This window comes from Echiichthys vipera (assembly GCF_963691815.1).
Source record: "Echiichthys vipera genome assembly, chromosome: 5".
NCBI classification, from domain to species: Eukaryota; Metazoa; Chordata; class Actinopteri; order Perciformes; family Trachinidae; genus Echiichthys; species Echiichthys vipera.
The window spans coordinates 17,317,804-17,330,982 of NC_139830.1; the positions used below are offsets into that span (position 1 = coordinate 17,317,804).

The following is a 13,179-nucleotide window of genomic DNA, read 5'->3' on the forward strand; positions in this document are numbered from 1 at the left end:
GATTGTTGGCAAATCCATTGTAAATACAGTAAATGTCAAATATGTGTTTCAATTATTTTTCAACACTAGGTGGCACAACACACCTAATTATTTTATGGCCTTGAGCACTCCTCAGCTTCTGCACCAAGTTGTGTTCACCAAACAGTATTATCAGAGTTCTTTAACCATGTGGTATGATGGATACCACATGGTTGATGCTGCACATATGGTACGCCTCGAAGTGTGTTTGCAGTCCTCTCACTTATCAGATAGCCAACGCAGTTCCTTGTAATTAGATAAGCATCTATTCCGCTGAAAGTCTGTGTGGTTAGTTTTGGATGGACAAACACAAAGGGCCTTAGAGTATTTTAAGTACGTTTGATGACTGACTAACATAATGTATTTTGTATTTAATGTGTTTTTGATTTGCTGACTGCAGTGCTTACAACTAGTCATGGCAGTAAGCAGGGTTTAAACGAAAACAAAAGGTTCCAACAAACATCCAAGAGACAAAGCCAAATCATTTTTAAAAAAGGACTTTATTGTTTAAATCCTGTGGACAGACAAATTCAGACTGTAACCGGAACGTTCTTTGAAATATAGTACCCACTGTGATAAAATGTTTACAACTGCCATGTGAACACACACACACACACACATATGGTGAAAGATCTCAGAAAGGAATGATAAAATCTTTACAACCTTCCACCAAAAAAGACATGAATCACACTAGCCGCAGTGAGACATTTTAGCACTCTCTGATCACAGACCGTAGAAATGATGAGGGCACACAGCCTGCGGTGATTTCATAGATGACCATCATGGGAAATAAATACTGCAAAATTAGTACAATATAAAGCTGATAAAGGAAAAGAACAGAAATTTTGCATACAACATTAATAGTGTATACCCCAGTCATTTGGTAGCGCTTTAACCGGTTATGTGATATGGATGGAAGAAACAGTCAATAGTGCAACTGAACCATTAATCGTACATGCATAGTGCCGACACGGGACACGCACGCACACAAAACTGCATAAGAAAATTCCAAAAGAATCACCCAAAGGGACACCTTGTAGACAGTCAAGCTCACCATCACCAACCAGTTATAACAAGAAGACTTTACAAAAATCTGTTGTAACTAACATTGGCTAAACATTGTCTTTGGATTTTGATTAGGGAAATAAATATGGATTAAAAAAAAATATTCTGAGGCGTCAACAATGACATATACTAGTATTTCAAAACATCAATAGGTTTAAGTGGAGACATTCAGGTGCTCAGACCCAAACATTCAAAACGAACCGGCAGTCCACTGCAGCCTTTTTGTCAACGTAGCGATGTCCTTGTAGTGGAAGGACTTCAGATCCTTACACAACAGCAAACATTAAACCAACTGTCCTTATTATTACACTGTGCTTTAAAACCATTCTGTGCCTTACAAGATGTTGCATGCAACAGCATGAGTAAAATGTAAACTATTTCAAAAGAAAACAATAAAAACGGATATCTCCTTGGAAATGTCATTCAGTATAATGAGGAGTTCAATGCACTCATTCCTGTTTGCTGAGTCGGTGGGATTTTTGGTCTCAGAATATTAAGGAGCTGTTGAAGGAAAATCTTCAAGCCATAGTTAAACCTGAGGTTGTGTTGCCTGCCATCACACCAGTGTCCATTAGAAGAGGCAGGTATTGACTATCTGTGTGAATACATATTGATGTATTTTGAGTCCTTGAGCAAAAGTTCCTTCATTGAGCTTTGGGACGTTATTGAGGATAGGTGGAAGTAACATAAACAAACAGCCTAATAAGGTATTTGATTTCAGCTAACGGAGATTGGGGGCTGCGAGCTGTGTGGTGGTCCTCATCAACTTTTAAAGTCGGACATTTTCATTTTTTCCACCGCAACGTTGCTATCAAAGATCTGACCAAGTGTTAAATACCAGTAATGTACAGATTTGTAACAGGGGGACCAATAGGTAAATACATCTACGTAACTTCCATTTCTCCAATGAATGCAACATTTCTTCTATGTGTAACATTAAATCTGCCATTACTAACATCTGAGGGGGTCACTGCCCCAGGCTCTTGACTTCCCGGTGGATATATACAGTAGATTGGAAGACACCTGGACACCTGGTTTATGCAACTTGGTCACATGATGCAATTCAGACTTTAAAATTGACGAGGGCCGACCAAATGCAACATTAGTAGCCAGACTAATGAGCAACACTGTCCCTCTAAAGAAAGAAAAGTCGTTGTGCATAATTTGGAGTTTGAATGACCCCCCTGCAACCTTTTGCTTTCTGCCCATTAAAGTGTTTAGGACAGAGAGCTTTTCAGTGCCCCACGGTGTGCATGTCCATTCTCTCTTTTTCTTCAGGGCAGAAAAGAAATTAAAAAAAAATAAGGGGGAAAAGGTATCGTTTTATCAGGAGTGTCGTACAAATGTGTCATTGATGCTGTCAGCAGCTGGGTTACATGACAGACTCTTTTTCACTGGACAGAGCCTTCTTAGCATGTTCCACACCTCGCTTCTCTATAAGCGGCGAGTGCTCTGGGGCAGGAACTGACGAGTCTCCCTCCATCCTGACATCGCTCAGCTCTGCTCCTTCCTCTCGTTTGGCTGTGCGGTCCACCATGTGCTGCAAGAGCCCGGCGCCGAAGGCATCACCCTCTACATTCAGGATTGTGCAGGTACGGTCACTAAAGAAAAGACAGAATGGAAAGGAAATTTGAATACAGTATATAGTATCAAGTATGCATAACTCTTGCTTAGCTGTTGAATATCCACACGGAAAACAAAAGGTTTTGTACTTACACAAGCCAGTCAACAGCCAGAATGAGAGAGATGTCATGGGTGGGAAGCCCTACGGCCTCCAGGATGATGGCAAGGGTCAAGACACCTCCAGCCGGTATACCTGCTGCGCCAACACTAGATGCTGTAGCTGTCACACTAACACATTAGGAGTGAAGATGACACAGTTAGAGTAGAGTACATTTTTACACAGCATTTTCATACACATTAAATTGTATGTACAATTTGGACATAGTATTTAATCCTGTTGTGTAACTATGAACGTTTTTCAGTGGCTTTGGAACTCACAGGATGGTAATGACTTGGATGAAGTTAAGGGAAGAGTTGTTCAGCTGAGCGATGAAAACAGCAGCCACACACTGGAAAAGAGCAGCTCCGTCCATGTTGACCGTTGCGCCGATGGGCAGGATGAAACGGCTGATGTGCTTGGATACGCCGTTATTTTCCTCCACGCACTTCATCATCAGGGGCAGAGTGGCAGAGCTAAGAAACAAGAACTGTGTGAGTGGATAAAGTCGGACTATGCGTGAGTGAGTGGATGAAGGGGAAAGGTATGTGCGTGTGTTTATCAAGAGAGGTGTGAGCACATTATTATTGGCTGATATTAGCCTATCACAGACAAATCGATATGTTAAAATTAATTTCTACCAAACATATAATGCAGAAAACAACGCTTGGGGTGAGAAACAGTGTCATTACATAGTTTGTCCAGCAGAACGTGGTCAGCAATTGACTGATACTGAACATACAGTAATATGTGTACCCTGCCATTCTATGGAACAAGCCTTAAGCTCTCTGCACTTTATTGTATGTCTTTGCACTTTACTGTTGTCATGTCCTGTCTTCCCTGGTGGTGTCATGTTCTGTCTTGTCTGGATGTATGTCTACGCATGGGATAGCGGGGAACGTAATTTCGATTCCTTTGTATGTATAACACATGTGAAGTATTGACAATAAAACTGACTTGACTTGACCTGACTTGACTTGATCTTTATTAAGTTATGCATTGTTATTTTATTTATTCTTTAATAATGTTAAATATAGGTCTATTTTCATTCCAGATCAAGAAATTCACTATATCAGTTGCTGTGTGTGTGTGTGTGTGTGTGTGTGTGTGTGTGTGTGTGTGTGTGTGTGTGTGTGTGTGTGTGTGTGTGTGTGTGTGTGTGTGTGTGTGTGTGTGTGTGTGTGTGTGTGTGTGTGTGTGTGTGTGTGTGTGTGTGTGTGTGTGTGTGTGTGTGCGTGTGCGTGTGTGCGCGCATGTTTACCTGGAGCTTGTTCCGAAGGCTGTTGCCAGAGCAGTGAATATCCCCCAGAGGAAGGTGTATGGGTTCTTCCTTGTGATGATGAAGTAAATGCCGGGCAGCACGAGGAGGCCATGGATGGCATGTCCGATGACACAGCAGGCTATATATTTTCCCAGACTGGCAAATAGTGTGCCGACATCCTCCATCTCAACGATCTTGCCAGCTACAAGGAACATGATACCAAGAGGGGCATACCTGTAGAGAGACAGGAAGCGCGGAAAAACAGGAAAGGGAAGAGACAGATCACAATTATGGTTCTGGAACATAAACACAGATGAAAAGCAGAGAGCATTTAACAGCGAGCATGACATAGATTTTCATTCTAATCCCTCCTAACACCAGAAATATGCTGGTCTTTTCTTACCACATGATCCAGGAGACCAGCACCATGGTGGCTTCGTTGAAGGAGTTGAAGAACTTGATGAGGATTTCGCCTTCCTCTCCCAGCTTCCTCAAAGCCACACCGAACACAATGGCGAACACCACCAGACCAAGAATATTCATGCCGTCCTGGTCTGTTCCGAAGGGCACCTGAAGACACACATGAAGTACACACACATCCACCATCGATCATCGTTCTAGAGACAACAAGATGGAGTCCTTAGTTTATCTGCGGTCTCTTTTCTTTTTTTACGTGAACAACCAGGCCATTCACGTTGCTCACCTTCTCCACTGTGATGTTGGGGTATCCATCGGTGCCGTTCTTGGACACAAGCTTGTAGCTGGTTGCATACTGGATGGGAAAGAAAGTGATGCCTATTTAGTTTAGAAAACTCAGTAGGCTTTATCAAAATATTCCATGCATCTTTTATCATTTCTTTGAAAGTCTTTCTTTTAGTTTTAGGTACTAAATGGCCTGATCTGCTTTGATATCAGACATCCTAGTTTGTCGTTTTATGATCCTCCATGAAACCCAAGATCCTTGACAGCTGTCAGGTGCTACTTTTAGCCACCACAACCCAAACATATGCCTTTAAATATAAGACTAGCTGACTCAGTGGACAGTTTTAAATGACAATTCAAAATGTGTCTTTTTAATGTAGCCTATGGCTGGGTGATTTAATATCTAGTGATTTTCTGTCATTTTTAGATAATAGTTACACTAATCTTCTCTGTTCCCCCTTGTGCATGTGTCTGGTTTTTAATTTTGGTTTCTTTGTTTTTGCTGCTCAATTATAAAGCAAGCTCATGCTTCATTCTGTATACGAAAGGTGCTATATAAATAAAGCTAATTCATTAATTTGTATAATTTAAAATCATGATTATGCAAAATTATTGAATTGAGATGTAGCACTTACTGATTGGAAGGCAGCAGACACCAGGTTGGAGGGGAAGATGTTTCTGTGGAGAGAGGGGGAAAAATGCAACAATTTAACAATATATTCAATTCCTGTGTTCAGTGTGTACCACATGCGTTGCGGTTAAACAAATGAAAAACATCCAGCTGTAATTGAAGGGAGATTAATTACGTTTGGGAACAGAGGAGCAAAATACATATAGCACATAGTGTATATGAATGGATACACAGAGCTAAGATTTTAGTTCCTACAATGTTTCAAATGAAATGTTCTTTGCACCACATACTGTAGAAGCGTTTAAAAATCAACTACAAAGCATAGTCCGACTTTATAGCCTCACCTTAAAAAAAACTTGCTTTCTTTCATTCCGTTGCAGATAGCGGCTATACCCTCTGGGTGACAGTGATAGTTCAAACCCAAGGAATCACAAGATTGATCATGTGGAAATAGCTGAGAGAATTTAACCAATAATCTCCTTTTTTTTCACTCTGCCTCCACTTCTGATCTCTGTGATTCATTCTTCGCTAACAAGTACACACAAACCCTCTGGTACATAGGTCAGACTGTATATCAAATCTCTAAAGAACTCATGAAACCCATGCGTCCCTGATACCCCTATATGTTATGGATTTAGAGAATAATAAAGCCCTAACTCCACAAGCTCTTTCAAACCATTCATTCCCTTTCATTACAAGCATAATGCATTAGAATTAAAAATCATGTGACCGTGTGATGGGGCAGCATGAAACTGGATCACGGGCTGAGTTCTGATTGTGCTGCAGAGAGCCATGACTAAAACGCTGTCAGGCTGTAGAGACAATATTAGACTTAATTTGGATTTGTACAACTAAAATTGTTTTAAACTAATGGTTATGACTGGAGAATAAACCATATTGCATTGCAGTGTCAATTTAGTATCATAATTACTGTTTTAGTTAAAGCCAAGTTTACATACTATCTCTTCGTGTATATACACATGCCTGCAATCCTTTGGTGATCCCAAGTCATTTTTTGAGACCATGACATCCACAGACATGGATGTTTGGACAAGGCAGCCCAATGTGGCTTTACAACGTGCATATTCATTGACTCCCACATTTCACAGAGCTAATAATGCAGCGCTGAAGACACCTGGATTTCCTTGTTCTTTGCTGTGGCTACTTTATTCCTTGTAAAACAAATAAATAAATAAAGTACAAAACCTAACTCTAATTGTTTCAAAAAGAAAACGTTTTTTCAAGCAGCTACACATCACCTTCTAAAGCACACCTTAAAGTTGGTCAACAATGAACAGGTTAACGTCCTTGAATGTGCTCCTAGTTTGCCTAAATATGCATGCTACACTCAAGTAAACAAAGTAGTATGCCGACAATATGCACGCTCAAACGCAACGAGCTGGGTGTGTTTTTATGGCAGAATGCTGATTGCTTGAGGCAAACCAGGATCTAAAACGAAGCCCGGAACACACCTGCACACAGGTCTACGTGGAATGTTTAGTTTTGGGGCAGATGGTTTATGGCTTATCTAATGTGCACTGTTTTGTAATACCTTGTCTCTTTTTTCCATTTGTTTTTAGCTACCTGCTAAGCCGGTAAAACATAACCAAAAATAAAAGGATAAAATACAGTCTATCAAGCTAACCAATAACCTAACTGTGTGAAATGTGAAGCTCTTTGAGAAATACTTTGTGGTATTTAATATCACTAAGCTCAAGGCAAATGCTGTATGCGGTCAATAACTCCACAGGTGAAACTAGCACTGACTGATAGCGGTCACTTGTGAATGAGAGTGGGAAACCAAACAAAAAAGGTGGGAGATGGGAAATGTCAACAACGATGTATAGGAGAGGCCCCAGTCAGAGTTTAAACCATCACATTCATCCCTAGGCTGACAGTATTTGTATTTACTTTACTATTTGGACAATGACAGATAATATTGCTTGGATAGGGTTGAATAGAGTGTCTGTCTGTGAACAATGACTCAGCCATTTTTACGCTTTGATGAGCAGCTCTTCAGTCGCACACTGCCTTTGTTGTCAAAACTAACTAGGACACCAACTGAGAGGGCTCGCTCTAATGAGAGCCACGGGTTGTGTCTGCTGTCCTATTAGGATAATGTGTAGGTGTGTGTGCATGTGCGGTGGTGGCGGCTTGTGTCTTGCACGAGATAAACATTAATTAACTGAGTTTGCTTTTCTTTTTTTCCTCCTTCAAACAGCATCCAGCTACAGTAAATAAATCTGGACGAAGAGGCATATGAGATGCTCCATTCAGGCACATCCGTTAACAACAAACTGGGCCCCTGGACTGATTCTTGAAGTAAATCTACTCTTAATAATGAATATTTCTAGCTGTAAAACCTGAACAGAGTCAGAGGGATATTTTTATGTCACCTCAGATAAGGGTAACAATGTTAATCTCTGAGCGGTTACATGTTGCACCATTACTCTTGCATGTCTAATCTGGCTGTGGGCAGCACAAATGGTTTTCATATGTGTTGCCAGGGCTGGCTTAACTGTTGGAGGAGGAGGAGGGAGTGTGAAGCAGCACTAAACGCTCTAAAGAATGCTCAAACTAACCAGACAAAAACATTTGAGTAATGTGAACCGTGGCTTTCTGTTCATCGGGGTCGCTGAAAACAGATGTGAAGCACGTTTTCTGTTTGAATGCATCAACTAAGATGTTAATGAATTGTCGAGGAGCTTATAGTCCCATTAAACTCAAAAGGGGAATTTTTTTTTATTAAATACAGTCCAGATTCTTATATTTATAAAGGGAAAACATCACAAGCCTCTTGAGCTCACACTTAGGCAGTGTTTTACCAACATGTGAGAATTTTAAGCTTCAATAAAATACTAGCAATTTTTTTTTAAAAGCCTCTTTATACCACTGCAAAAGAGTCAATTCATCGTTTGGTCACAGAGCACAGTTGCTTCCCTTTAATACTAGTGGGTGAGGTGGCATGTGTCTCCTTTCCGTGTGTACCGTGAGCTACTGATTTCCAAATAGACACGTTTAAAAACAGCGTGGTGAAGAAGCTGACCTCGAAGTGCTAAAAAGGTGAACACATTAAAGGCTACAGGGCAAAGGGCGCCGAGCCAGCCTCCTGACACCCGTGAGATGTTACACCAACATTTCTCTTCACCACGTGTCTGTACATTTTGGTTTGGCAAAAACTTCAGCCCCTTACATCATGCATCCGGTAAATTCGTTGGAAAATGAACGTCCTCTGACGTCATCGTGAAGCGCCCCCTTACAGTAAAACTAAAAAAAACAGAGCAGAGCAGAGCTGTCGTCACTTACAAACGAAGTGTGACGCAACTCACCCCCCGTGGCATTATAATGTAGACAACATGTGATATCAAACCAAATAAGTACGTTTCGTTAAGTGTGTCTGGAAAAAACACATCATAAAAAAGGTGCCACCGCGACCACTGCCCTCTGTCCCGGCGAGTCAACCCTCATGTGGACATAAGCTGATGCAACTCGTGCTGTCATTACAGCACACCCACCTGAAGGTAAATTGAGTTAATTAAGTTTAAGTAATTTTAGTCTAATTTGGCTAGCAGTCAGTGGTCAGTAGTAGTGCGTTCTCTTTAAACTACGCTCTTACACATCATCATTAGGAGTGTGTGGGCTCAGCAGGTGAGACAGTGTTTTACCTGATCAGATCCAAGAAAGAGTCTATGACCTCTTTGGCGGCAGGCACTTCGTCATCCAAGCCCTGCACTTTGGGTTTGGCTATGGACCCGGACCCCGGGGTTAAGATGAAAGCCATCACGACCCCAATGGACGACGCGATTAAGGTGGTGACCAGGAAGAAGAGCATGGCCCAGCCGCCAAGTTTGCCCAGGGCTTTAGGGTCGATGCTGGCCGCCCCGGACACCAGACTGCACACCACCAGAGGGATGATGATCATCTTCAGCAGCCGGATGAGCAGCTCGCCGGGGAAACCGACGTAGATGATCTGGGTCCTGGTCAGCTCCGCGTTGCGCACACCAAGTCCAATAAAGACACCGATGATGACCCCGGCCACGGTGAGAATCACCAGCAAGTTGGCCATCACTATCCTCTTCACCCGCTGAGCCAGCGGCTCCTGGCTGTCCCTCTTGGAGCCGTCCATTCCGTTGGCATCGATGTGCGCTTCGCCATTGGATGCCTTCACGTCTTCCATGTCAATCTTCTCTGCCATGGTGCGCGTTGAAAGTTACTCTAGAACCTATCCTAAGAGAACAGATACTTGTGTCAGAAGTGGATGTTTCTGTGGCGGGAGTGGCTCTTTGGATTACCACGACTACCTCAGCGGCTTCTCTCACTACTGCACGGTGCGTCTCTGTCACACAGCGTGCGCTACGTATTTAACCGGGAAATGGACTACCCGTCTTTGCCACGCCTTTGTGGGCGTGTTCAAGCAGAGACGCTGAATGAAAATACTATTAATGTTGTTTTATTGCTAAGGTATTTTAGGTTGTACTCGTATTTAAATGGCATGTTAATCCTACGTTTGGGCAAATTGGACAGGTACACTACCATTACAGGAAGGGTTGTTGGTTAGGCCATACATTTGATTTAAGTCAGACTGGGGGCAAAGCTGATTGCATCATGCAATGATAAGTGATGTTTGCATCATTATTATGAAGATTAAAGGCTCTTTTTAGTGAAATGTCATTCATCTGTGAGGAATTTTCTGGTTGGATGACTATAAAAACCTCAGTTGTGTTTATTCTTTTTGTGGCAGATTTGATTTAATAATTTATGTAAAGTCAAACTGATTTGTTTGCAATGCAATATTATATCATGCAAGATGATATTTTCTGACAAATGTTTCACCACTGCAAATAGGCTATTTCTGGTGACTTGAAGTCAATGTGGGCATGACGCCAAAAAACAACTATTAATGTATAATACAGTATATGTATTAAATGAAGTATTTTAATTATTTAAACACTTGTTAATGGGCATATTTCTTTCTCCCTATATGATGCAAGAGTTGTAGAGTACACCTAGAACAACAGATGTTCTAGGACGAATTACTGACGGAAGAGAAGAAATATACTGTAGTTTGAGACAAAAGTAGAGTTTTCCTCCCAGCAGGCCTATGGATGTGAGTAGCATTTTCCTGTTTAGATTACGTATATGGAACCGCAATCACATATGCTATTTATTTAGTCCTATAAAAAAAAGTTGAAAACGCCACAAGTTCTTGTGCATGCGTTTGGGCTGCAATTCATTTTTGCTTTATGCAAACTAACCTGAAACTAGCTAGAAACTAAGTATTGCATCACTTCCCAAAATCAGACATTATAAAAAACACCAATAAAATACTGTAAATCAAATAGTTTAAACTTTAAATGGTTCCCCTTTCTTATTGGGATATACTACATGTGTAATACACACGGTTTTGTGGCTTGGGCTGGTTTGTTTATAGATATAAATGATCATGGCCATAGCAAAAACTAGAATGAACTGCATGCAATTTCCCCTAAGCATGAATATGCAAATCATGAGGCTGAAAAAGAATTAAGAAAACTTTAAAAATGGGGAAAATGTATTTAAAAAATGACACCCAGTGTGAAATCTAAAATCACAAAACTGCCAACACTAATCTTCTACCATTTATTAAACTGTGTTGCATTAGCAGAGGCTTTGCCTATACAGCTGTGAGAATACCACTGGACTTTGATGAGACCTCCCTCCTCTGTGTGTTTATTTGCTCCCCTTCCAAGAACCTGTTCAACAAAGAATATCATTATTGTTGTAGTGATGGCATCAAAGAGTAATGCATGTGGAATCATAAGCACAGCAATTAATCTAGCTTCTGGTATGTTTGAATGACAAAGAATGATATGATCAGGACTTCCTTTGCATAATTTCGACTTAGCCAATCATTAGCCTCACTAAAAAGGGGAACATGCCAATACACCACATCCTTAACTTTCATTCTGATATTTTTCCGGGATGATTGTTGGCAAAAATAAGAATGAAAGAGCAGGAAAGTTTGGGATGGAAACAGTTAAAGAGAGGTTTCAAATGTTCCAGAAATCATGGTTTCCTGGCTACCACCCTGCAGGTTTTGGCAAGGTGAGTATCAAACTGTAACAAGAGACAGACTCTCATTGTCTGAAACACTGAGGAGTACAGTCTGATTACTTCAAATGTGTGTGTAGGAGTCCAAGAAAGACTGGGGTTAGCTTACACTTAAACAACAATCATAGCCCATTTTAAACAGGATCCCACTGGTCGAAATTTGTGGGAAAAGCTCCTTTAACACCAAAGAATACCCACAGGACCAGAATTCAGGCTGATAGGAAGCCATGCTCTGAGTGCTCAGTTTGTTATCTCAAGCTTGTTCTTTGTTCCCTCTGACTGTGTGAATGATTGGAGGAATCGCTGTGATTCTGTGAAATAGTGCATTACGCTGTGAGAAAAGGCAACTTCAATAGCTAAAGCCACAGGCACATGAGAGCCAAGAGAGTGTTCTTAGAGTAAGCCCCGTTTATGAAAACAAACGAAAGCTGCACATGCTGACAAGATGAAAATTTGACTGGTCCTCTATCAATGCAGATCAGAAAGAATGACCAAACAAGACATGAGTCTTCAATCATTGACATTGACAACCGAGAGCATGCTGTGTGGACATTAGCACACATTCCCATGGTAACAGGTTTGAGTTTTGGTTTAAATTTTCTCTACATATATATTTACCATGAAGCCTGTGCCTCAGTCTAACTGACCACCTTATATCTGTTTTCACTGTATATGGGAAAGACACCACTAAACTACATGAACTGTCATAACATTTGGTGCAAACTTTCATGTAATTCTCAGGACAAACTGTACTAACTTTGGTAATCCCCTGACTATTCATCTAGCATCAATAAAGTTAAAGTTTAATTTGTCCAATACTTGGGTTTATGACCAAATATAAACATACAACCACCAGCTGCACTTTGTGTTTAGTGGCAATGCAAATGATAGCATGCTAACATGCTAAACTAAGATGGCGCACATGATAAACAACACCTCTGCTTAACATCAGCATGTTAGCATTGTTATTGTATGTATTTTAGAATGCTGACATTAGCATATAGCTCAAAAAGCTGCTAGTAAGGCTAAAGACTTCTTGTGATATAACTCACATCGTGTGTTTGCAGGTTATGTTGATGCACCATCATAGAAACTCTCATAGAACTCAGGATATATATGAAAAGCTAAACAATTCAAAGGTAAAGGCGATCCAACCACGGTTAAATCTGAAAAGCTTTTTTTTCCTTCAAAAGCTTATCCTAGCTTATCATTCTTAACCTACAGTGAAGTACTTTAAATCAAACTGGTGAAGTTACTGCTTGATGAACAAAGACCCGCACCTTCAAGCATCATGTGACCTCTGTAACTGGGACACTGAAAAAAGAACACGTCGTACAACAAAACGCAGCTATCTCAGGTATCTCAAGGTGAAAGACAGGGAGACTGACAGTGAAGAAATTAGAAAGGTGGAGACAGAAAGGAAACTTAATACTCCTTGCTAATGTGCCATTAAATTCTACTGTTATGCAGCAGGACCAAGGTGCAGTACAAAAAGGATTTACCTGATTGCAAGCTCACCTCCACAGGACAATGTATTTTGTATGAATTCTACAAATAAAAGCTTCCACAGAAGATAAAATTATAAGAATGTGTGACCATAAAACCATGTGGTAGACATTGAACGTGCTATGTCATGAAAACATGGCATGTTTAATAGATTCAGCACCACTTTTATCCTCGTAGTCCAGAAGT

The 13,179-nt window shown here is 40.8% G+C and overlaps 1 protein-coding gene across 1 annotated transcript; it reads right to left on the reverse strand.

Annotated features, from left to right (window-relative positions):
• Positions 1-499: 499 nt before the first annotated feature.
• On the reverse strand, positions 500-9,716 carry slc1a5 (solute carrier family 1 member 5). Its single transcript, XM_083913540.1, has 8 exons — positions 9,063-9,716; positions 5,402-5,444; positions 4,768-4,836; positions 4,468-4,634; positions 4,065-4,298; positions 3,085-3,279; positions 2,800-2,934; positions 500-2,684 (listed from the first exon to the last, which is right to left on the reverse strand). Exons 1-8 carry the CDS (start codon positions 9,590-9,592, stop codon positions 2,456-2,458), a joined length of 1,602 nt encoding a protein of 533 aa, XP_083769666.1. The 5' UTR covers positions 9,593-9,716; the 3' UTR covers positions 500-2,455.
• Positions 9,717-13,179: the final 3,463 nt, after the last annotated feature.

What these genes read in the sequence shown, in the direction of transcription:
- slc1a5 (XM_083913540.1), bottom strand. Translation starts at nt 9,592, where the DNA reads ATGGCAGAGAAGATTGACATGGAAGACGTGAAGGCATCCAATGGCGAA. An exon ending in CTGGTCTCCTGGATCATGTG is followed by an intron (nt 4,299 to 4,467) that starts GTAAGAAAAGAC and finishes GTCTCTCTACAG; the next exon opens with GTATGCCCCTCTTGGTATCA. An exon ending in CTGGCTGTTGACTGGCTTGT is followed by an intron (nt 2,685 to 2,799) that starts GTAAGTACAAAA and finishes TCTTTTCTTTAG; the next exon opens with TGACCGTACCTGCACAATCC.